The sequence below is a fragment of the Salvia hispanica genome, chromosome 6 (genome assembly GCF_023119035.1).
Source record: "Salvia hispanica cultivar TCC Black 2014 chromosome 6, UniMelb_Shisp_WGS_1.0, whole genome shotgun sequence".
NCBI lineage: Eukaryota > Viridiplantae > Streptophyta > Magnoliopsida > Lamiales > Lamiaceae > Salvia > Salvia hispanica.
In genome coordinates, this window is record NC_062970.1 from 45,326,398 (window position 1) to 45,349,437 (window position 23,040).

At 35.0% G+C, this 23,040-nt stretch overlaps 6 protein-coding genes and 1 non-coding gene across 9 annotated transcripts; 4 read left to right on the forward strand and 3 right to left on the reverse strand.

The window, feature by feature from the left end:
• Positions 1-659: 659 nt before the first annotated feature.
• Positions 660-1,881, reverse strand: LOC125195644 (xyloglucan endotransglucosylase protein 1-like). Its single transcript, XM_048093776.1, has 3 exons — positions 1,602-1,881; positions 1,297-1,490; positions 660-1,150 (listed from the first exon to the last, which is right to left on the reverse strand). Exons 1-3 carry the CDS (start codon positions 1,860-1,862, stop codon positions 793-795), a joined length of 813 nt encoding a protein of 270 aa, XP_047949733.1. The 5' UTR covers positions 1,863-1,881; the 3' UTR covers positions 660-792.
• A 2,821-nt stretch (positions 1,882-4,702) lies between these two features.
• LOC125195497 lies at positions 4,703-6,263 on the forward strand. The gene is made up of 2 exons (XM_048093640.1): positions 4,703-4,803; positions 5,487-6,263. Exon 2 carries the CDS (start codon positions 5,493-5,495, stop codon positions 6,261-6,263), a length of 771 nt encoding a protein of 256 aa, XP_047949597.1. The 5' UTR covers positions 4,703-4,803; positions 5,487-5,492.
• A 1,465-nt stretch (positions 6,264-7,728) lies between these two features.
• LOC125192661 (xyloglucan endotransglucosylase/hydrolase protein 24-like) lies at positions 7,729-9,145 on the reverse strand. The gene is made up of 3 exons (XM_048090281.1): positions 8,834-9,145; positions 8,553-8,746; positions 7,729-8,228 (listed from the first exon to the last, which is right to left on the reverse strand). The coding sequence occupies exons 1-3, from the start codon at positions 9,104-9,106 to the stop codon at positions 7,832-7,834; spliced, it is 864 nt and encodes a 287-aa protein (XP_047946238.1). The 5' UTR covers positions 9,107-9,145; the 3' UTR covers positions 7,729-7,831.
• Positions 9,146-11,655: 2,510 nt separating this feature from the next.
• Positions 11,656-13,612, reverse strand: LOC125196809 (HVA22-like protein f). The gene is made up of 5 exons (XM_048095440.1): positions 13,478-13,612; positions 13,369-13,395; positions 13,149-13,271; positions 12,823-13,069; positions 11,656-11,807 (listed from the first exon to the last, which is right to left on the reverse strand). Exons 1-5 carry the CDS (start codon positions 13,522-13,524, stop codon positions 11,781-11,783), a joined length of 471 nt encoding a protein of 156 aa, XP_047951397.1. The 5' UTR covers positions 13,525-13,612; the 3' UTR covers positions 11,656-11,780.
• Positions 13,613-14,017: 405 nt separating this feature from the next.
• TRNAS-AGA lies at positions 14,018-14,099 on the forward strand. Its single transcript has one exon. It is a non-coding gene; the product is annotated as a tRNA-Ser (tRNA).
• Positions 14,100-14,771: 672 nt separating this feature from the next.
• Positions 14,772-17,563, forward strand: LOC125195498 (polygalacturonase-like). The gene is made up of 4 exons (XM_048093641.1): positions 14,772-15,218; positions 15,762-16,051; positions 16,287-16,515; positions 17,342-17,563. Exons 1-4 carry the CDS (start codon positions 14,772-14,774, stop codon positions 17,561-17,563), a joined length of 1,188 nt encoding a protein of 395 aa, XP_047949598.1.
• Positions 17,564-18,882: 1,319 nt separating this feature from the next.
• LOC125197384 (zinc finger BED domain-containing protein RICESLEEPER 1-like) lies at positions 18,883-22,763 on the forward strand. Of its 3 annotated transcripts, none has more exons than XM_048096120.1 (5): positions 18,883-18,983; positions 19,329-21,319; positions 21,391-21,444; positions 21,659-21,953; positions 22,043-22,763. In XM_048096120.1, the coding sequence occupies exons 2-3, from the start codon at positions 19,360-19,362 to the stop codon at positions 21,432-21,434; spliced, it is 2,004 nt and encodes a 667-aa protein (XP_047952077.1). In that variant the 5' UTR covers positions 18,883-18,983; positions 19,329-19,359; the 3' UTR covers positions 21,435-21,444; positions 21,659-21,953; positions 22,043-22,763. The 3 variants fall into 3 exon arrangements, with proteins under 3 accessions (XP_047952077.1, XP_047952078.1, XP_047952079.1); XM_048096121.1 differs by having other exon boundaries at positions 22,053-22,763; XM_048096122.1 differs by having other exon boundaries at positions 21,767-21,953.
• The last annotated feature ends 277 nt before the right edge of the window (positions 22,764-23,040 follow it).

Sequence of the window (23,040 nt, forward strand, 5' to 3'; positions counted from 1 at the left end):
GTATGATTTATAATTTAAAATTATTTTTAAAATATTGTAATTAATAATAATAATAATAATAATAATAATAATAATAATAATAATAATAATAATAATAATAATAATAATAATAATTAAAAAACTATATTATATTGCTGAAATATGTAAGAATCCTAAAACTGGGAAAAAGAATAACTAAGAGAAGCTAGGATTCAGAATCCTGGAAAGTTGTATTAACTTTCCTTGTTCTCGGATTCTGATTACTTTCCCAGTTTGATTAAAAACCGAAACAAACACAGAAATTTAAAATTTAAGGAATTAGATTACTTTCCCGGACAGAATCCTGGCAACCAAACATGGCCTAAAAGTAGGACCCACTACATATTGACCTTTTCAACTTACTTTCCATTACATTTCTTAAAATCCGTGTCCGGTCAAACTGTGACAAAATTTGAGGGACGGAGGGAATATAAAACTAATACTGCATAAATGTGGAAACCATAACTTTTTGCACTCACTTTTCTTCACTTTTCTTAAAACTCCTGCCGAGTCAAATGTAGACAATATTTTGCAGGCGCGGATATACTATTTAAGCGTATGTTGTAACTTGTAATTTAAAATATGAGAAATTGTAAAGAATATACTAATCGATTCTTGCAAATAGACTTGAGAATTTGTATGCACAATAAAAATGCATGAGCCATTATGATTGAATTTCAATAATAATTACATTGAATAAGAATACGAAGGGAATCAAATATAGACACACAAGAATGATATGACACGATATTAAAAAAAATTGATGATGGAATCTTAAAATCTGGAACGCTTGCACTCGAGAGAAGATCCCTGAGGGAATCTGGTGGAATCTGCGCAGTAATTGTAAACCATGTGATTCTGCTGCACCCATCTGAGTCTGTTTCTCGCCTTCGCGTCGAGCTCCTGTGTCGCGCAGGGCGTTCCGGGTGCGCACGAACCGATGTTGAAGTTTCTGTAGTATGCGGTGAACGGAGCGTGGGCCCAGTCGGTCTTCACGCGGCCGCCCTGCGTGGCCCAGTCGTCCGCGTTCCAGAGGCTGCAGTATACCCTCATCGGCTGGTTCGTGGGGAATGCCACGCCCGAGCTACCGTGGTTGTTGAACACTCTGATAGGGCTGTTGTCCACTAGGAATCTGCACGTTTTAATATAAAATTAATAAAATAAGAAAGAGAGAATAAAATGGTGTGACATGTTACTAAAAAGGATGAAAGACTATTTTTATTAGACGGACAAAAATGAAAAAATAGAACTAACTATTGATTGTGAAAGAGTAATTACATGATCTTGTTGGGGCTCCAGACGATGGAGTAGGTGTGGAAGGCGGCGGTGGGGTCGAACCAGAGATGGAACTGTTGCTCTTTGTCGCCTTTTCCTTTCGAGAAAACATTTGTGTGAACTGTGTAGGGATTTCCGCTCGAATTTCCAAGAAATTCGAAGTCGATTTCGTCATGGCCCGGGCCTTGAGATGACAACTGCATTGTTTATAAATATATATTATAAGTCATATTTTCAGTACTTTAATAATTTCAGTAATGAAATCGAATTCTAAATTTGAATTAATTCAACTTTAAGAAAATACTGACATAGAAAGTGGTGACGGTTCCGGCTGAGTTGCCGGGGATGAGTTTAAGCTGCATGTCGAAGCGGCCGAACATGAACTCGTTCTTGGACTGGAAACCGGAGCCAGAGGATTGGTCGAGGGAGAGGGAGAAGCCGCGGCCGCCTTCAAGTATTTTGGCGCGGCCATCGCCAAATGTGGTGACGGTGTCGCGGTAGAAATCGGCGGCGGTTAAGCAGGCTAAGGCAAGAAAGGCTGAGAGGAATGCTACAATTGATACTGCCATTTTGTGTGTTGAAATATGAGTGAGAGATGGATATATTTGTAATGGATTTTGTAAGTGTATATATAGTTGAAAAAAGGTGAGCTGTTTAAGGATGGTAAAGGAAAGCTGGCTATTAAATAATCGAACGCGTAGTTTTGATTAAGCAATGGGTCCAATCCATGATTACATTCGGTTGGCGCCTACTAACAATAGGATGTCTTCACCACATATGACCTCAACACAATGTCTATCTCTCTCTCACATATATACACACACATATATGCGTTTAATTATCGAAAATCGATGACATGACATTTTCGGGCTATGGTTTAGTTGTTGTTTGATGCTGTTTCATCAGAAGACGTCAAAATGAATTGAAATTCGTACAGTGCTCTTAGTTGGACGTATTGTGGATTTTTAGATTTTTGGTTTTTTTTCTTTTTATTTGTGTAGGATTTTCATACTACTTACTATTAAAGAGTAACTTTCATTGTTTTATATTCAGTTTTGATACTCCATTAATGATAAATTTTTAATTCATAAAACTAGTAGTTAGAGGACATAACATGACAATAAATTCAATAAACAAGATAAATAGTGATTTTGTTGGTAGAACTATTATATAATTACTTTTAAATCATGGTATGAGGCAGTGCCAATTTCTTGGCAGCTTCTCATTATACACTACCAACCATTGATCATCATTTCATACAAAGCAATTTTTTTAAGACGGTGCCTTCTTTTGTAACGATATAGAAAATTAAGATGGGAACTCACCCACCTATAATATTATGGTAGTACTTATTTTATTTCTCTCAATGATTAATTGGACTTAACTGTATTATAGTGGAAGGTATATTCATTTACCCAGCAATTCTCTTCTCCGTAATTGTTCATCCACCAATTAACGAACTTGCAACGGCACATAGATGCCCATATACATAGACATAAACATAGCCGACCTTCCAAAATGCATAGTCGATAGGTGTGTATGTTGTTCATCCAATATTATTTGTAATGAATTTTACGTTGTCTATAATGAAATAAGGATCAAATAAAAATTTAAAAATACATAATGGCCACCTAAAACGAAAAGGTAGTACAATAATATATAAAAATACAAGAATTTATGAATATATTTTGTCTAATAAAAACGTAATGACTGAATATTATTAGCTGGATATAAGAATGACAATGATTGAACATTGTGAATTCCCATAGCTTTGAGTGAAACAAAATTTGGGATATAACTAACCATGTTAGAATAACACACTCTAGATAGCTCAAGAAGACCTTCACAAGTTTCAACAACTCCGGTCTTTTTTGAGTATATGAATAGGCTACCACCGTAGAATAATAAGTCACCATTTGCCAAAATTTTGAGCGGCCAAACAATGTCAAACCGACGAACTATACATTTGTAGTGGAAGGTATATTCGTTTACCCAAGAATTCTCATCTCCGTACTTGTTCATCCACCAAAACTTGAAAGGATTTAAAGAATCCCAAAAACATATGCATAAACATAGCCGACCTTCCAAAATGTATAGTCGAGACACATTAAGTAAGTCGCAGAGATTAAGACCATGAGGAAGAGAAAGACTGGAAAATAATTCGGTTTCAAGATCAAAACAACGAATCAATTTATTCCCCTTGCAATCAGATGCCAACCAGTGAAGATTCCCATTAAAAAATGCAACAGTATCAAATTCCAAATTTAAATTACCCAATGCTACATCTGAGATGCTTCTCCAGGACTTTTCTCCTAGGGTACATATATGATAAGAGCCAAATTCGTCACCATATAAAATCTTATATTTACCACTTAATTTACTCATTCCAAAACCAATAATGAGAGGAAGTGTTGGCGGACGAGGAAGCTTAACATACTCACGAGTAATTGGATTGCATACGAACAAATTACCAGCCCGACTATCGCACGTCAAAATTAAACCATTAACTGAATTAATTAATGCACGAGAAACATGTGGTGGACCATTTATATAAGAAAGAACGACCCGGAATTCGAAAAGTGGCTTGCGGACCTCAACATCGTAGACTGTGTAGGTGTGTCTATGACCACAGGAGAAAGCGAGTTTCGGAGTATGCGATGTGACAAAGTCACCCCCTTCTATCAGATCGCGCCATGATTTAGAAACACACTTCCACCTTATAATGCTTCGAATCGGAAGTCTTTGGACGATCTCTCTCGTAATCTCTTCCGGAAGATACAAATCTTCCTTCGTTTCAGATTCATCATCCCCTTCCAACAACTTAATCATCTTCATCAATAACTGTTGTAGTGATTGTGGATACAAGAAAAAAAGGTATAGGAGTGTAAAATTGGAGACTAGTGGATGAAGAAAAATAATTATTTTTCTAATTCTATTTATAACAACCAATTAGTTGGAAACGGCGTAAATCATGTCAAGTAAATCTCAAATTGATATCCTTTTATTTATTATACCAATCTATATTAGTAGTTTATTGTTTACTTTTGATGAGTTAGTATAATTTATTGGAAAAAAGAAACAATTGAGTTGATATTTACTTTACAAAATACACATAGCATATACTATTAACTTATACTACTTATTAGTTACCTTCGTTGAAAATCATTTTATTTATTTATTATATTTGAATTAGTATATAAATGTAATATATTTGTATTCGGAAAAAGGAAATCCATATTTTAAGCTCTTATTCCAAAACAAAATGCGAATCACACTAGTCAAATCAGCATATATAAACAGAATTGGTAAATTAGCAAATTATTAGGATCTTAGGTTATGATTTGTTATAAGTGTGCAAATCTCTCTCCTATAAATTAGCATATAATCTAAAGAAAACTCTCTCCCTCACCATCGATCTCTCTCTATATGTGCTGAAAATTTATTCAGTTCTCTATATTATTTCCTAGGCTGAAGTCATATCTTTCCGGCGGCGGTGGTGACTGAATTACGGTGAGTAGTATAATTCAATAAATTGAAATATTATCTTTATAGTTTTATCAATTTATTTACTTGATATATACTCGAGGATTGATTACAATACTTGACTTCGTCCAGTTATGCACTCTCCCTTCTAATTCAAAATGTTCCACATTTTTCATTTTTATGAGATTATTTTAGCTGGAGGTATGACTATGACTAATTATCCATTTAGGATTCAATTTTGTGACCCAAGGACAATACATATTTAACCCGTCTTATAATCTTACAAACCCAACAGCCATTTAGCTGTTGTTCAGTTGTCATGACTAATCATCATATGATAATCTATCTAAGATTGAGTTGAGAAATTATTTGAGTTGGAGATGGTGACTGTGACTAATTATCACATGATTATCCATCTAGAATGTATTAAGTTGTAGGATTAAATTTCATGAACTAGATACAATACATATTTAATAAGAGATATAATCTTGCAAAATGAACCGCAAAACGAACTCCCACTTAGAATATTCAGTTACCTTTTTCTCTTTGCTCCTTGCATTCAACAATTCCACCTAAAATCTCGTTCAGTCAAGAAAATTATTATTTTGAATTCCACATTAAGTAACAAGAAATTGATGAATTTTTATCCATGTCTATATATAGACATGACTACAATATGATAATTGTTTCTTCACTCACAACTACTGCAGGCATTGATGAAAATGGCCAACTTATTAATAAAGATCCCCAATTTATTCATAAAATGGGCCTACTTTTTTATGAAGACGAAGACGAAGAGGAAGATCACCAAATTTTTGGAAAAGGAAAACAAAGAAGTCTTATTGACAAATCTACCACAAGACATAATGAGAGAGATCCTCGAAAAACTCCCAATCAGAACCATTATGAGGTGCAAGTGCGTCTGCAAATCATGGCGCGACAAAATAGAAGCGACTGACTTCGCTACCTTCGATAAAATCCACAAACTTCTCCACACCATCGTTTTCGAAAACAACGACATGCTATTTAAAAGCAAGCACGGCCAGCTATTCATCTACTCCAAAAACACCGAACCTCTCGTGACGTATTCCTTCCTTCGACAATTCCCCAGCTTCCGTTTCCATCCCAACGTCGTTATCTACACCCCAAGCTCGCTCCCGGTGGATAAGGGGCTTCATGATGCGGGAATGTTGACGACTAAATTCGAGGAGAGTTTGGAAATCGCCAAGGCGGTGAAGGAGAAGAAGGAGCAATTGTATGAGAAGGAGAAAGTGGTAGAAAACAAGGCTTTGAAGAAGAAGATTGAGCAATTGGAGGGAAGAATTAGAGGTCTACAGAGGGAGCATTTGAGGGAAACGAGGTGGCTGGAGTTCGGGTGCGCGTTTTTGAAGGCTGCTACCGTTCTTTTTGGGGGGCTCGTGTGCTACGATCTTTCTGTTGCAAGAAACATTGAAACAAACAATTGCGGATGCTCTGGAAGAAATTAGGGTTATGAGGATGTTTTTCAATTTTCATAGATCCTTTTTGAGTACTAAAGAAATATTCTATGTTCTTTTGTTATCTCTCCATTAATGAATGTATTTAAGGGATAATAATCATTTATTTACGTCACGAAGTTTGATCAAATTCTGGCCAGACTCAACTTTTGAAAAATAATGAGTTTTAATTTTTTTTCTCAATGGGTTGCGTTAGTATGACTAATTTATAGTAATAGCTAATAACTTTCAATTCTGTGTATTAAAATTATCAACACAAAGATATAATTATATCAATACAACATGTAAATTTAAATATAAAAACAAAGGCATAAGTTTATCAAACACAAGAAGATTGTGTTGATATTTTTAACATATAAGATTGATATTTAGTTATTACTCCCTCTGTCCCGGCTAAGATGACACATTGCTTAGCCGGTATGGGATTTTAAGAGTTATTGGTTAAAGTGTTTAATTGGAGAGAAATCGACGTGTTCGGGTGATATTTGAAACTTTCGTTACTTTTTATTTCCTTTTCTTATTTGAAATAATCAATGCACTGTTTTGTACAGAAATTAATATTTCGTAGTTTAAATATTTTGTTTTCAAACATCATAGAACTAACAAGAATTTGATTAAACTTTCAAAAAGCTATCATAATATATTCAATTGCATTATAAATTGCGCGTTTAAGTATTCAATCTGTTTTATTAGTTAAGAAAAAGAGAAGAAAATAGAATAGAGAAGACCAATGGTATTTATATTTTAAAATAAATGTATCAAATAAATGAGGGGACGTGATCAGGACCACAAGTGAAATTCTGTCAAAAATCAAAGCAAATTTCAGCCATTGGATCTTGTGATGTAACCGTTAGATTAATGTTACGTGTCATCTAATAATGTAGATTGTGTAGTCTAACATTGTAGCTCGGCTAATAATGTAACGAGCTTTAGTCTAATAATATAGATTGTGCAGTCTAATAATGTAGCCCAGTTAATAATGTAACGCTTTTAATGTAATAATATAGCTCAGATATTATGATCACAACCCTTCAATCTAAGGATCCACTGACTGAGATTTGCTTTGATTTTTGACATAATTTGCCTTATAGACCAGCGCCCCTAAAATGAGTGGTATATAATGTTTTTGTACTACACATTGTTAATATGTATTCGTTTGACCCCTCAATAAAACTTCTACCAATAAGTATTAGGAATATTTTTCTATGTCCATTCCCTACGTTCAAATATTCGAAATCATGTGTTTATTTTAAATATTACCCCTTCTACTTCATACTTAGTAGTTAGTACTATCAATAATCCATCATCAGCATAACACTACAATAATTTTGTACTCTAATTTATCATTAATTCCTTAATTTTGCATGAATTATATTTTAAAATTTGGTTGACTAAGCATCATCCGACCGGTCAACGCGGATCTTCATGTGGATTAATTCTTTAATCAAATATTATATAAGTATAAATAATCAACATTTATTCAACAAACAAATTCATCAATTTTCAAATAGAAAGAAATAAATGAAAGAATACAATTTCTCAAAATGAATGAACAATTATCAGAATCTGGATGCCTTGCATTCATGGGGAGTCTGTGGAAATCTAGGAGGATCGTTGCAGTAATTGTAGATCATGTGCTTCTGCTGCACCCACCGGATCCGGTTCCGGCCGTTGGCGTCGAGCCCTTGCGTCTGCCACGCCTCGTTGCTGAACGTGTCGTTCCCGGACCCGCACGACGAGGCTGTGGCGCAGGGCTTTCCGCTGAGTTTAATGTTCCGGTAGTGTGCGATGAACGGAGCTTTCGTCCAATCGGTCTTCACACGGCCGCCCTGCGTCGCCCAGTCGTCCGCGTTCCATAGACTGCATATGACCCTCATCGGCTTGCTCGTCGGGAACGGCACCCCTGATGCCGCGTGGTTGGTGAACACTCTCATCGGAATGTTGTCCACCATGAATCTGCATTCAGAAATTAATCGATAAGTATGTCACACATTCTACTAGACCAATTCACTAATATTCCATTTTAAACAACTACTATAAATTAAAGTAGGACCCACATCCTAGTAAATTTTTTTCATGCCACATTTTTTTTAGTTATGCTGATTCTAAATAAAACACTTAACTACTTTTTAAATTTTTATCTATAAAGTTTTAAATATATTTTACTTTTATGTGAATCGTTACGCAAAAGTCATGCCATTAATTATTTAAATTAATTTAAAAAATATACATTCAAATAAATTTATTGCTATCAATATTTTTTCTGCGTCCGCTACTTACATGATACGTTGAGGGTTCCAAATGATGGAATAAGTGTGGAAGGCGATGGTGGGGTCGAACCAGAGGCGGAACTGCTGCTCCTTGTTGCCTTTCCCTTGTGAGTACACATTCGTGTGAACGGTGTAGGGCTCGCCAGTCGCGTTCCCCAAGAACTCGAAATCAATCTCGTCGTGACTCGGACCCTCGGAGGCCAACTACACACACACAAACTCAAAATTAGCCCAAATTTTCAAAAATTTCACACAATTAAAATTATCATAAAATAGATGAGATCAAATTACATAGAACGTGGTGACGGTGCCGGCCGAGTGTCCCGGGATGAGCTTGATCATCATGTCGAATCTCCCGAACAAGTAGTAGTTCTTGGACTGGAAACCCGAGCCGGATGATTGGTCGAGGGAGAGGCGTAGGCCACGGCCCCCATCGACGATTTGGGCGTGGCTCCCGCCGCCCCAATTGATGTCGACGTCGCGGTTGAAGTTCGCCTGCACCACTACGATTATTGTTGCTAGGAAAAGTAGAATTGAATTTGCATGAATCTTGGAAATTGCCATTTTTTTTTAATTGTTGGATGGTTTTGGAATTGGAGATTGTGTGAATATATATAGGTGATTTAATTAGGGGTTGACGAAATGGAAAGAGTGGGGATAGAGAGGGGTTTGATTGCATGAACTGTATAAGGTGGACTAAGAGCTGTCTATTTACAATTTAAAATTTAGTTTGAGACAACTCAACGACGTAACGCGCTAATTGTTGCATCTTAACAATTATTTGAGTATTAAAATGGTTTTGTGATTTAGTATGTTACGTTTATTTTGGGTTATTATCTAGAAGAAATGGAAATTGGTGTTCAAAATTATACTCCATCCGTCCCAAGATAAGTGACTTGTATTCCTTTTTGGGGTGTCCCACTATAAGTGACCTATTTCCATTAGCAAAAAGTCACACCTCTTACTTTATTCTCTCTTATCTCCTCTACTTTTTCCTCTCTCATACTTTACTCTCTCCACTTTAATTTATTTAAATATCATTCCTTAAATCTCGTGCTACAAGAAGTAAGTCACTTATCTTGGGACGGATGGAGTATTACTTTTGTTCATTGGTACTCCCTCCGTCCTACTTAAGATGACATGTTTTCCTTTTTAGTTTGTCCAAACTAAGATGACACATTTCCTTTTTTAGAAACTCTCTCTCTCCAATTAATACACCTAACCACATTTTTCCATCCCTATTAAAATGAGAAAGGATCCCTGCTGTGCATAGCAGGGGCTGTGCCATTTCTAACAGGCAAAATTAAATCAAAGAAAAGGCAAAAGAAAAAGAAATAAAACAAGTGTTGCTGCGTTTTGTTCATAGAAAATTGTGTTTTAACACAACCCCCTGCTGTGCACAGCAGGGGATCCATTTTCTATTAAAATATTCATCTTTCTTTCTATCTCTATTTTAATATTTTCATCCACAATTTCTCTCTCCAATTAAACACATTAACTAATAACTCCCAAAATCCCGTGTCGGCTAAGGAATGTGTCATCTTAGCCGAGACGGAGGGAGCAGTAAATTTGGTGGAGAATGACACGAGTTTCCTACCAAATTAAAGTACGAATTTTGAAAGGAAGTTAATCAGTTTATATTTGTGCTTAATGGTGTATAGGATTATGATTCATTTTTCTATTGATATACATATTTCATCTCATTGTAAATTGTATTTGAAAATCATATAGGTGTAGTTCATTTTTGGCTTAATATTGCTCTTAGATGTAAATATACATTATATTGAATTGGATACGTAAAAAATTCACATTTTTGTGTTCATTTTTATCTATATTAATTCCGTAAAAAAATGGGGAAAGAATAGAGAAAAAAAAGTATTGGAGGTGTTATAAATGGAAAATAGACTCAACAAAGTAGTAATTAATTTTTATGGATAATTTAAAAGGAAAAATTGTGATTATTAATTGTGGACAAAATAATACTACTCCACTAATTTACGAAATTATCAAACTATGTCAAGAAAAAGGGGACATGTTACATGGAATGACTAAAATATAGGTGTCATGACTATTGAATAATGGGTTGGGAGAATATTATTTAGTCTTAGCCATTCGTACAAAAACCTTTCACGATATGTGAACAAAGAAATTGTTTCAATAATGACAGATAAAATACGAGTTGACTAACGAAATTAAAATTGATAATTATATAGATGAACACATGCATAAGTTGTGGGCCGGACTGAGGTAGGTTGCAACCCCTTAAAAACATTTGAAATTATTCAAATAATTTTGAAAGTTTTTAGAGATATTTTTTTTTAATTTTGTGTTCTACAAATTATCATTTTTATTATTAAAATAGTTAGATTTTATATTTTAATTTTTGAACATTTGTTTCTTGTTACTATTGGTCAAACCTATATGCATAATTTCTCTTTCTTCCAAGATTATGTCAAGCGGTGGAAATAATAGAGGTTTTCAAAGTTTGTGAAACGGTAATTAAGTTTGAATAATTGAATTTGTATATGTTCTGATTTGCAAAATAATTTTATCGACAATCGCCCCCAATGAATATACTCATCTTGAAAGGATCGATAAAATAGAAATACCCATTTATTTCAAAACGTTATAAAACATTATTATTAATGAAAGGATAAAAAATATCGGTGATTAAATTAGATAGTTAACAGACCAAAATTACAAATAATATGTTTTCATTTATTTAAAAATATGTTATTATTGCAAAATGGTGTGTACACTTTGACGCCATCGACGTTACCACATGGATATCAATGCATTATTGAATACTCGCCACCGACAATTGGTCCATTTTATATTTTATAAATAAATAACTTTTTCCATTTAAATTGAATTCAATTTCGTATTACCCTAATATATTAGTTTACTCCCAAATTTTTATTACTTTATGGTCTTATTATGATACCTTCAAATACATAGTGGTAGAGTTCCAAGATGTAAATAAATACATAGATAAATAAATTTAAAGCTAGTCAATATCAATTCTTAGTTACTTTTTTGACATACCAAATATAATTTGGAAATGCAATTAAATTTTATCAGTTAGCTGATTTTACCAAACAAAAGGTTTATAATTGAATATCATAATTAACTTCAAATTCAATTTCATAAAATTGCAATTACAACATCATTCCAAATTCAGTTACCAAACAACAACCTCAATATAATCTCTATGGAAATTAAAGAATAACACAACTCCTCAATGTCGCTTTGCTTCTCGTTCAGCCTGCAACAAAAATATTATTTTCTTCATAATCAAGCAAAGGCGTGACAACACAAATCTCAAATAAATTCGTTCAAATCAAGATTCCACATAAAATAAACTAAAGTCGAACACTTTGGGGCCCACCACATTTTAATACTATTTCTTTTTTCAAAGGGCTGAATTTGTTGGAGTTAAATTTAATCTTTCACATAGGAAAAATCGAGCCAATATTGAGGAGGTCGTTCTTTTCTAGACAATATATTATAATCCCATTTTAGCTAGAAGTTGTTATGATTCATCGTGGTCGACTTTATTAATGTCGATAACTTAATTCAAGATCAATTTAAACCTATGTATAAGATTAATCGTGTTTGATATTAATCAAGTTCAATATCATTGAAAAGCCGAGCAATTTAATTCAAGTTTAACTTTAGACTTATTTGACGAACAATTATAGTTGTCTTATCGTTTTGACAAATGGAATCTTCCAATTTTGTTAACATAATATCATTATTTTCAGATCAAATACTCCCCTTTCCCGTAGAAATAAGTCATATTTTATTCGTTTATCTTTTATAATAGTCCAAATCTAGTTATGATAACTTTTTTCCTCTTTTGCTTTCAATTCACTACACAATTTTAACTATTTTTTCTCCATCTCTCTTACTTTACTGATTATGCATTAAAACTCGTATCAACCCTAAATGGTCAATTTCTATGAGATAGAGGGAGTATATTAACCATATTTTAACAAATTATGATTTTCATCGTGTTTGATTTCATTAAGAAGTCGAATAACTTAATTCAAGATCGACTCAGACCTACTTTGATACTACTCTTTTAGCGAACAAGGATAGTTGTCTAATCGCTTTATAACCCTATCAGTTTCAAGTTTTATTTGCGAGGTTGTTATTTTCAAGACAACTACATTATTTTTCATCATGTTCGATTTTATAAAAAAAATAAAAAAACTAAATTTAAGATCGACCTAGACCTACTCAGATACCATATCAACAAATGAGAATAGTCGTCTCACCGCTTTGACGACCCTGTCGAAGGCTTCGGCTCCATATTTTTCGATGTACCTCTCGACCGATTTCCTGGCATCAAGGCTCATCATCTGAAGAACCCTCCTCTGGCCTTCTGGAACATTCGAGCCGACATAGCTCCCGACCTTAACGTATTTTCGTACAAAATTCTCGTAAATATAAGCTGCGCCGTTGAAGATGGGAAGAACCAGCCACAAGCAGAATATGAGCTTCATGTACGGCCAAAATGGAAGCCTACATATTAATATACATAACACATTTAAATACATAATTATTTTTTTATTTACGTTGAAATTTAAAATATTAGAATTACCATTGGAGGATCTTCCAACATGAGAGCTCGAACAATGTAAGGAAGGAGTAGAGAACCCAATATGTCAGCCATTGTTGATCATCTAAGGTTGATGGGCTCTCAATTGCTCTCATCGATGCATATCTATATCAAATTATTAATATTTTATTAAAAAAATATTATAATTAATGTGATAAAATTTGATGAATTTTAATAAGAAAAAAAGTGTAAGAATTCTTACAATGGATATAGAAGCATTACTCCAGGCCTGTAACATTAAAAAAGAAGTTTCTATAAAAAATCAATGCTTCAAAAAATCAAGAAACTTGTAAAAATGGAAGAAAAATTACCCAAGAAGTGCATCCAAATTTCTTGCAAGGGCTACAAAAAAACCCATGTCTGTAAAAATATGGTGTTTTTCTTTTTAGAATTGTTGATGAAAGTTAGGAAAGAATGTAACTGTTTGAAGGTAGAAAATTGAGTTATATTCAAAGTGTTTTTATAGAGAATGGGGTTTAGTATTCAATATTATTACACCCCAAGTTAAGAATCTCTTTAGGAAGATGCCAAAGGCTTCTTTACTTCCACCAACATGTGGAAGAAAATGAAGGCGGCAAGAAATTAATAGAGAAACCAAACTCAAGGGTTTCTCTTTGGTTTTTTGTTATTTATTTAATGAACGTAATTAGTTAATTTTTTAAGTATGTGACTGATGGAAAACTGTAATTGGACACCATTTAGTAGTAAAAGTACTTTTTTTTTCCTAAGTAGGCTATGGAGTTGGTGTCAAATGTAGGTAAAGTATATCTTTCAGGAAGAGCAAAACTGCAAAAGGGATCTTACTATAGAAATTGATATTATATAAATATTTGAATTGAAAATTAACAGATGTGGTCGTGCCGGAGTGGTTATCGGGCATGACTAGAAATCATGTGGGCTCTGCCCGCGCAGGTTCGAATCCTGCCGACCACGTTTTTCTTTTCTTTTTTGTAGTTAAAAGATATTAGTATTTAATCATGTTTGATTATAACCATGTATCTCACAATAAGTATAATTAAATATTTTACGTTGTATATATGATAAATTTTCATCATATATTAATTTTATCGTTAGTGGCTCGAATAGTCCATTGGACTGGCCCAAAATCCGAATTTTAAAATTAGGGTTGATATTCTGAATTCTGAATATATTAGTATATTTGAAATTATTATAGTAATATGTTGCCCAAAAACTAAATTAGTCAATTCAAAGTGTCCAAATAAGTATGTAATGATTTATTTATCAAATTAATTAACGAAATTATATATTTATTTTCAATAAACTTCGATAAAAAAAAAATTACACGTGGTACAAGATAGTATCATTAATCACATTGAAAAAGAATACCAAAAATAGTGATGCAATGTGAAATTGTTTGCTTTAAATGGTCTAAACTTTATGAAATCGTATATATAATTCTTTGTGTATATAGTAATTTGACTCTAGAAAGACTACTATATATCAAAGAAATGGTGATTGCACTAATAGAATGGATTTATAACATTTTCTTAGTTAGTCCAAAAACCCTATAAATACAGCTACTAAACTAGTTTAAATCACAAACAAAAAAACATAACATAGAAAACACACTACACAGAAACAAAAATGGCCATTTCAAGAATGCTCCAAATTATCATTGTCATATTTTTACACTACTTTTCAGCATCAATTCTAGCAGCAAACCCTACTTACAATGTCTTTTCCTACGGTGCAAAAGCCGACGGAAAATCCGACTGCACCAAGGCTTTTCAAGTTGCTTGGGACGCAGCTTGCGCCTCCGTGTCCCCGGCCACCATATATGTGCCACAAGGAAGGTACATTTTGGGAAATGCGTATTTCGACGGCAGCAAGTGCAAAAATAATGCCACAACCATACAGATTGATGGGACTCTTTCAGCCCCAACGAATTACAATGTCATTGGTAATAGTGTCCATTGGTTGAAATTCAAAAGAGTCACCGGAGTTTCTATCCGTGGCGGAACCCTAGATGGTCAAGGCACCAATTTGTGGGCCTGCAAAGCTTCCGGCAAGAATTGTCCAAAAGGAGCAACGGTAAAACTCTGAATTTTAACGTGTTGTATTGCTAGTCATGCATGAACTCATGGGGGCGGATGCATAAATAAACATGAGTAGGCGCTAAATTTTCATGTAATTTAAATTATTATTAGGGGTTTTTATATACCAATATCCTCAAAATATGAATAAATTTTAAAACTTATAGAAAAATATTGAAAATTTAGATTCATTAGGGGCTATAGCCCTTCTCCCTTTACATGTGGGTGCGCCAATGCATGAACTAAATGATTATTTTAAGTGTTTCTATCGCGGATTCTAATGTCCTGCGCGACTGTGTAACACAAATAGACTAAATAAGCTATCTCTATTGATAGGGCTAGTCCCGTCTGTCACTAAATGTAGCGCTCGAGAAGATTGAAACCCTACTAAGCTTATTTTTTCAATTGTTAGTGTTTGATGTTACAAATTTTATTATGTGAAGGTGTCTTTGATAACAAGCAACTAAAAATTATATTTTCTAATAAAATTTTAAAAACGTGTAATTAATCATTTTCCTATGTTATCTTCTCTCATGACCAGTCACTAGCATTCCTCAACTCGGACAAAATAAGCATCAACGGATTAACTTCCATAAATAGCCAAATGTTCCACATCGTCGTCCACGGCTGCCGCGACGCAGAACTCCAAAATATAAAAATCTCCGCACCCGATGAAAGCCCCAACACCGACGGAATTCACATCGGGCGGTCGTCGGGAGTTTCCATCACCAACTCCCACATCGCCACTGGCGACGACTGCATCGCCGTGAGTCCCGGAACCTCCAACTTGTTCGTCCAAAACGTCGCATGCGGCCCGGGCCACGGCATAAGGTTCCACCATAACTATAAATCCTTTCTTGAATCAATTCATGATTTTTTTTTAAATAAACTTCTATAGAAAGGAGGAAATTACATCTGATATTAAGAGGGCTCGAACTCGACACCTCATACAATAATGTTTAAGCTCTTTGCCGCTAGGACAGGGGGTCTAGACTTGAATCAATTCATGAATATTTGATGAAAATTGATGTAATTAAATATCAATTTTTTTTTTTTTTCTTTGCAGCATTGGAAGTCTAGGGTGGGTAATGGATGAAGCAGGAGTGGAAAATGTGACAGTGAAATCGTGTGTTTTTAGTGGAACAGAAAATGGTGTGAGAATAAAGACATGGGCAAGGCCAAGCAATGGATTTGTTAGAAATGTTCATTACGAGAATCTCACTATGGTTAATGCCGAAAACCCTATTATCATTGACCAGAATTATTGCCCCAGCAATCAAAATTGTCCCAATCAGGTATACATATATCATTGATAAGTGTGGATCCATCTTTGCTTCTTTATCTATATTTAGTCCCTTCTACTATTGATTAATGCAACATGATGGAAAATTGATTTTTATTTGCATTAGTTTATCAAGGGTTGAAAATGATTTTAAACAATTTTAAATAATCTTGACAAATTAATTATTATCTCAGTCAAATAGGTACGTGTGTTAGTATTATTTGAATGGTCGAATTGGTAAGTAGTACTATTATTACTCCCTCTTTCATGGAAATTTGTCACTTATTTTCATTTTTGTCCGTCCCTAAAAATTTGTCACCTTTCACTTTTACCATTTTTTGTAGTAAACCCTACATTCCACTAATTCATTCACACTCACATTTTATTATAAAACTAATATATAAAAGTAGGACCCACATGTCATCAACTTTTTCAGACCACTTTCTATTAGATTTCTTAAAACCTGTGCAGGTTAAATGGTAACAAATTATTAGAAACGGAAGAAGTATTATTTTTTATAGTCGAACAGATATATGCTCCCTCTGTCCCATTAAAAATGAAACGTTTTCCTTTTTTGGTTGTCTCATTAAAAATGAAACGTTTCCTAAAATGGAAACAATTCTATCTCTACTTTTTCATCTATCTTACTTTACTCTCTCAACTACACTACATAAAATCCCGTGCCGATTTCCAAATGTTTTATTTTAAGTGGGACGGAGGGGGTACATATGATACAAAAAGTCATACTAATAACATATTTTACATATTACAATATTTTTATTTTTGTTGTATTATACTATAATTTCAGCACTTTCTAACCCTCAAATCCTTTATTGTAGTCGTCCGGTGTAAAGATTAGCGGCGTGACATATAAAGATATACATGGAACATCGGCGACGGAAACCGGAGTGAACTTGAAGTGCAGTAAATCGGAGCCATGCACCGGAATTGCACTAGATAAAATAAAGCTAAACTACAAGAATAAAACAGTTGATGTTGTATGTGGAAACACCGTTCAGAATATGGATGGAGTAATCAAGCCATTGAGATGCCTTTCATGAGTAGTTGTATTACCATATTTCTTGAGAGATTAGCTAGAGTTATTACTAAATATGATATCGCAAATGTTTATGTATTTTTTTCACATAAGCCAAATGAAAAACAAAAGAAAAGAGAAAAGACGGATGACTATGTTTGAGACCAAATATTTGTGATCTTAAAAAGTACTATTATAATATAGTCAATAGTTTCTTCCCTTTTTCAAACATAGCAACTCTTTCTATTTTAGTCCGTTCTTTAAAAATAGCAACTTTCAAACTTTCTATTTTAGAAAATCTTTACACCCCTATATAGAGTTGTTAAGTGGGCTGGGCCGAGTCTAGCCCAGCCCGGGCCCGCCGAGGCCCACCTGTATTGAGGCCCGGCCCGGCTTTTTATAATTTTGCTTGGCTCGGCCCAACCCAGATGACATGCATAGATAGGGAAAATATGCTATTATTATTAATTAATCATCTAATTACATTAAAAAAATACTAATTATAGAAGGTGTGCCTCTGATAGGCCCGGGCCTAGGTTTACAAAACGGCCCAATTGAAACCCATCTCAACTAATAAGCCCAGCACATACCGGGCCTGGCTCTATCCCTATACATCAATTTATTTACCACTTATACCACTACAACTAACAACTTAATGTCGACCTCATGATCCACTAACATTAATTCCATTACTATTTTTTTCTCCTTTCTCTCTTACTTTACCAAATTGTGTATTAAAACCCATATTGTTTAAAACCTTCCTATTTTTAAAAAACGGAGGGAGTAATAGAGATGCCCAAGGTTTTCGGTTCCGGCGGTTAACCGCGGAACCGTAACCGCCAGTTCCGGTTCTGAACCGGAACCGTGACTTTTTTCTTGAACCGGAACCGCCATATTTTGAACCGCGGGCCGGTTCCGGTTTCAAATTTTACGAACCGAAACCGTGTCGGAACCGTCGGTTCAGGACGGTTCCAAACCGTAACCGTGACACCGAACCGGAACCGCGAAAAACTACCGGAAACTAGCGGTTCAGAACCGTGAAAAACCGTAAAAAATCACTGAAAAACCGGCAACCAGAACCGCCGGTTTTTGAACCGAAACTGAAACCGTGAAATAGCCTTACGGTTCGGTTCCGGTTCCACATTTCCTGAAACTGGAACCACCGGTTTACAAACCGTGGGCATGTCTAGGGAGTAATAATAAAACTAAATATGTAAAACTTTTTTAAGAAAGAGAATTTCATTCTTTAGCACTCATAGTTTACCTAGCCCAATAAGGCCCAATATGAGGCCCATTTAGGAGAGAGAGCTATACACAATTTCTCTTTCCCTCACACGCACAAAACACACAGTCACTGAAACAGAAATTCTCCCAAATCAATGCAACGCCACCTCTGCTATATGCATAATTCCAATTCGGAGATTTTGTAGTAATCTCAATTCCCTGTAAGTTTGCTAGTTTTTTCTCTGATTTTTTTGACAGATTTCGGTGGTTTCACGTGTAATTTGGATGGATAAATCCGAAATCAGAATCCTGTTTTTCGTTTAATTTATTGAGAGAATTTGATTGATGAGCCAAGGGTTAGGGTTTTTTACTTCTCAATTTGAATTGATTGTATTTGTATAGCTTCTCAGATTTCTGCATTTGCCTTTTATTTTCATGATGTTAATGTATCGTTAATTATGCGATGATTGATTTCAAATTGGATGCTGGTTTCTGTATTTGATTGATTTTTAATTAGCTTTGTTCGAATTTCCATGAATAAAGTTGGTTTTTTTATTTATTTTCAGTTCATATTTGTTGAGTGGGTAAAGTGGTGAGATGATGGAGATCACAGAAGAAGAAGCAGTGATTGTCAATTCCAGTAGAATGAAATCGGTTGTGTGGAACGACTTCGACAGGGTTAAAAAAGGCGAAACTTTTGGTGCTATCTGTCGCCATTGTAAAAGAACACTCAGCGGATCGAGTACCAGTGGGACGTCTCATTTGAGAAACCATCTGATCAGGTGTCGTAGACGTTCGAACCATGATATAAGCCAGCTGTTGACGAGGGGAAAGAGGAAGCAAACCACTCTTGCCGTTGCCAACTTTAGTTGTAATCAATCTGCCGTGAGGAATGAGATGGTTACGGTTGCAAGTGCAAATTTTGAACAAGGGGTGGAAGTTAGAAATATGAATGTGGGAAGCTTATGTATTGATCAAAGGCGGAGTCAGCTGGATCTTGCGCGTATGATTATAATGCACGGATATCCTTTGGGTATGGTTGAGGATGTTGGCTTTAAAACCTTTCTTCAAAACCTCCAGCCGTTGTTTGATTTTGTGACAGTTAATGGAATTGAGGCTGAGTGTATAGAGTTATATAAAAGGGAGAAACAAAGAGTGTACGAGGAGTTGGATAAATTACCTGGGAAGGTCAGCCTTAGCGCAGATAGATGGGCTACGAATAGAGGCTCGGATTATCTCTGCTTGGTAGCACATTACATTGATGATTCTTGGGAAGTAAAGAAGAAGATTTTAGACTTTTTTTCTGTTGATCCTTCTGAAGCGGAAGACATGCTCTCAGAATTGATCATGACAAGTCTTAGGAATTGGGATATCGATCGAAAGTTGTTCTCACTGACTATTGATAATCTTGTGACATACGACAAAATTGTATATAGCATCAGAGACCAACTCTTTCAGCAGAGGTTCCTTATGTGTGAAGGACAATTATTTGATGTAAGATGTGCGGCAAGTACGGTGAAGTTATTGGTCCGAGATGTCCTGGAGACGTCACTTGAGATAACCAACAAAGTGCGGAAAACCATACAGTACATTGAAGGTTCTCGCGAAACACAAGAAAAGTTCAATGAGATAGTACAGTTAGTTGGTATAAATGGACAGAAATGGTTGTCCACCGACAATCCATTTCAGTGGAATTCTACGTATGTGATGCTCGAAACTGCTTTAGAGTATAAAGAAGCCTTCCCTCAGCTGCAAGAACATGATCCTGGCTTTTCAATGTGTCCTTCTGGCGTAGATTGGGATAGATTGAGGGGCATTACGAGCATCTTGAAGTTCTTTCATGAAGTGTCTAATGTCTTTGTTGGGCACAAACTTGTCACTGCGAATTCCTATTTTGCTGAGATTTGTGACATTCATTTACAGTTGATAGAATGGTGCCACAAGTCAGATGATTTTATCAGCTCGTTGGCATTGAAACTGAAATCAAAATTTGATGAGTATTGGAAGAAATGCAGCCTGATTATGGCTATTGCAGCCATCTTAGATCCACGATTCAAGATGAAACTGGTGGAGTATTATTACCCCCAAATCTATGGTGATAGTGCTCCTGATTGCGTGGACATTGTTTCAAATTGTATGAAAGCTCTTTACAGTGGTCATGCTAGCTATTCACATTTAGCTGCTCACGGTCAAAGCTCATCTTCCGAAAGCAATGGCAGTGTTGTTAAGGACAGGCTTAGTGGGTTCGACAGATTTCTCCATGAAACTTCAGCTAGCCCAAACACAAAATCAGACTTAGACAAGTATTTAGAGGAGCCACTCTTCCCTCGTAGTGCTGATTTTAGTATATTAAACTGGTGGAAAGTTCATGAACCAAGATATCCTGTGCTTTCAATGATGGCACGCAACATATTGGGGATTCCAATATCAAAAGTTGCACCGGAGTCCCTATTTGATATTGGAGATAGAGTCCTTCATCATTCTTGGGGTGCCGAGAAGTCTGATACTCTGCAAGCTTTGATGTGTTCTCAAGACTGGATACGAAATGAAGTGGAAGGTATCTACCATATTTCTGATTTTTAATATTATGTACTTGCTGCTCATATACTCTGCATTTTGTGGCAACAGATCCCAAAACTCCGGTGTTTGCTTTGCCCGTCGATGCAAAATAGCAAATCTATGGTATGGTATTTCTTACATGTTCCATCTATATATTAAACTTGATTTGTTTTCACCTAATGAATTATGATAAGTGCTTATGAAGTGGAGTAGTTTTTAAAGATGTGCTATAGTTCCCAGGCTGCCATAAATTCATTAAGCACGAAGTTTCATGTATTACTAGCATTTCACTTGGATTCTTCCTTATATTAAGTGAAAGCTAATTATGTTTTCATAGGGATCTGCATTTGGAACTGAGGACTATCATGGCTTCTTGCGAATCTACTAATATAATAAAAAGCTGTACAGGAAAGGATGTTGTAATTTAGAAAGTTGCACACTGCAGATCTTCACTAGTTTGTGGGAGACTGGTCATCCAAGTGTTAAACCCAAATCTAGTCTTCTTGTCTATTTACTTTGACGGCATGTTTCTATGGGAAGAAGAAAATATAACACCTATGGAAATTAGCCTTCGTGTATATATGGAGTTCTGAAGCTCGCGCTGACGATTTCCCATTTCGCTTGGCATAGAGGTTTATTTTTACCTTCCTTTGTCAATTTATAACCTTTTTTGTTTAAAGCAATTGCTAAACACTAGTTCACTCATTCTCACAAATTGTAGTTTTCACCAGTCAATCGATCGAGCTTCTTGTTCCTTTGAGTCCAAACTACGTAGTAGTTGTTACATAGAAGATAAATGTTTTGCTGCCTGTCCAAAAGTATCATGACTGTACAGACTAAACATATTCGCAGCTTCTTCAACACTTGACCACGTACAACGCTATCAGAGACGAAAAAAGGTCAGTGAATATATCTCCCCACAACCCCACCCCATGGTTGCTTGAGAATTATTGGAGGTAGGCTGAGCACCCAAAGTAGGTACAATGTTAGTGGGACCTTTCCGATCCATTGTTTTCTTGTCTGCTTTCGTTCTTCCGTTTATGTCGATACAAGCACTATGGTTGTGCACAGTTTGGAGAGCCCACCACTCTTCACCTCTAAACACACACAAACTTTGGTTATGCTGAAAGAATATCCTTTGCCATTGTGTGGAGATATTTGCTCAACGAAGGTGGAAAAGTGGGAGTCTTTTTCTTTTGCATTAATAGAAATTTGGTGTTTTTTTCCATCTTTTGCTATGGGGAAAATCCCTTTTATGTTAAGCACAACTGTCTATCTCTTTTCTGACTTATTTTGTTAGTGCTTTCTTTGTAGTCTTATGATTGTATAGTATTTGAGTTGACTATTTTTAAGATTCTAATTTTGCCAATTTTGAAACCTTGAAAAAGGGTTGTGATTTGGTTCTTGGTTATGATCAAAGACATGTGATTGAAAGTTATTAAGTAGGTCCCGTGAAAGAGAAAAATCAAAGTTAATAAAGGAGTTATTACTTCTTTAAGCTCTCCTTTTCTCTACCTTTAAAATAAATGCACCATCTTAATGCCTCTCCTTTTTTGCTCGCCCATCTTAGAGTTATTCATTTTGTTTTATGCACTTATTTTTATCCAATACCTCAAAAATTGTTATCAACGTTATTAATTTAATAGATTAATTAAAGTCAGAGCTCGATTTGTTATTTTATTCGTTAATTTGAAATTATAGAAAAAAATGAATAGATGG

What these genes read in the sequence shown, in the direction of transcription:
- LOC125195644 (XM_048093776.1), bottom strand. Translation starts at nt 1,862, where the DNA reads ATGGCAGTATCAATTGTAGCATTCCTCTCAGCCTTTCTTGCCTTAGCC. An exon ending in GAACCGTCACCACTTTCTAT is followed by an intron (nt 1,491 to 1,601) that starts GTCAGTATTTTC and finishes TAAACAATGCAG; the next exon opens with TTGTCATCTCAAGGCCCGGG. An exon ending in TGGAGCCCCAACAAGATCAT is followed by an intron (nt 1,151 to 1,296) that starts GTAATTACTCTT and finishes TAAAACGTGCAG; the next exon opens with ATTCCTAGTGGACAACAGCC.
- LOC125195497 (XM_048093640.1), top strand. Translation starts at nt 5,493, where the DNA reads ATGAAAATGGCCAACTTATTAATAAAGATCCCCAATTTATTCATAAAA.
- LOC125192661 (XM_048090281.1), bottom strand. Translation starts at nt 9,106, where the DNA reads ATGGCAATTTCCAAGATTCATGCAAATTCAATTCTACTTTTCCTAGCA. An exon ending in GCACCGTCACCACGTTCTAT is followed by an intron (nt 8,747 to 8,833) that starts GTAATTTGATCT and finishes GTGTGTGTGTAG; the next exon opens with TTGGCCTCCGAGGGTCCGAG. An exon ending in TGGAACCCTCAACGTATCAT is followed by an intron (nt 8,229 to 8,552) that starts GTAAGTAGCGGA and finishes TTCTGAATGCAG; the next exon opens with ATTCATGGTGGACAACATTC.
- LOC125196809 (XM_048095440.1), bottom strand. Translation starts at nt 13,524, where the DNA reads ATGGGTTTTTTTGTAGCCCTTGCAAGAAATTTGGATGCACTTCTTGG. An exon ending in TGTTGGAAGATCCTCCAATG is followed by an intron (nt 13,070 to 13,148) that starts GTAATTCTAATA and finishes ATTAATATGTAG; the next exon opens with GCTTCCATTTTGGCCGTACA. An exon ending in TCGACAGGGTCGTCAAAGCG is followed by an intron (nt 11,808 to 12,822) that starts GTGAGACGACTA and finishes TTTTTGTTGCAG; the next exon opens with GCTGAACGAGAAGCAAAGCG.
- LOC125195498 (XM_048093641.1), top strand. Translation starts at nt 14,772, where the DNA reads ATGGCCATTTCAAGAATGCTCCAAATTATCATTGTCATATTTTTACAC. An exon ending in ATTGTCCAAAAGGAGCAACG is followed by an intron (nt 15,219 to 15,761) that starts GTAAAACTCTGA and finishes TCTCATGACCAG; the next exon opens with TCACTAGCATTCCTCAACTC. An exon ending in ATCAAAATTGTCCCAATCAG is followed by an intron (nt 16,516 to 17,341) that starts GTATACATATAT and finishes CCTTTATTGTAG; the next exon opens with TCGTCCGGTGTAAAGATTAG.
- LOC125197384 (XM_048096120.1), top strand. Translation starts at nt 19,360, where the DNA reads ATGATGGAGATCACAGAAGAAGAAGCAGTGATTGTCAATTCCAGTAGA. An exon ending in GATACGAAATGAAGTGGAAG is followed by an intron (nt 21,320 to 21,390) that starts GTATCTACCATA and finishes TTGTGGCAACAG; the next exon opens with ATCCCAAAACTCCGGTGTTT.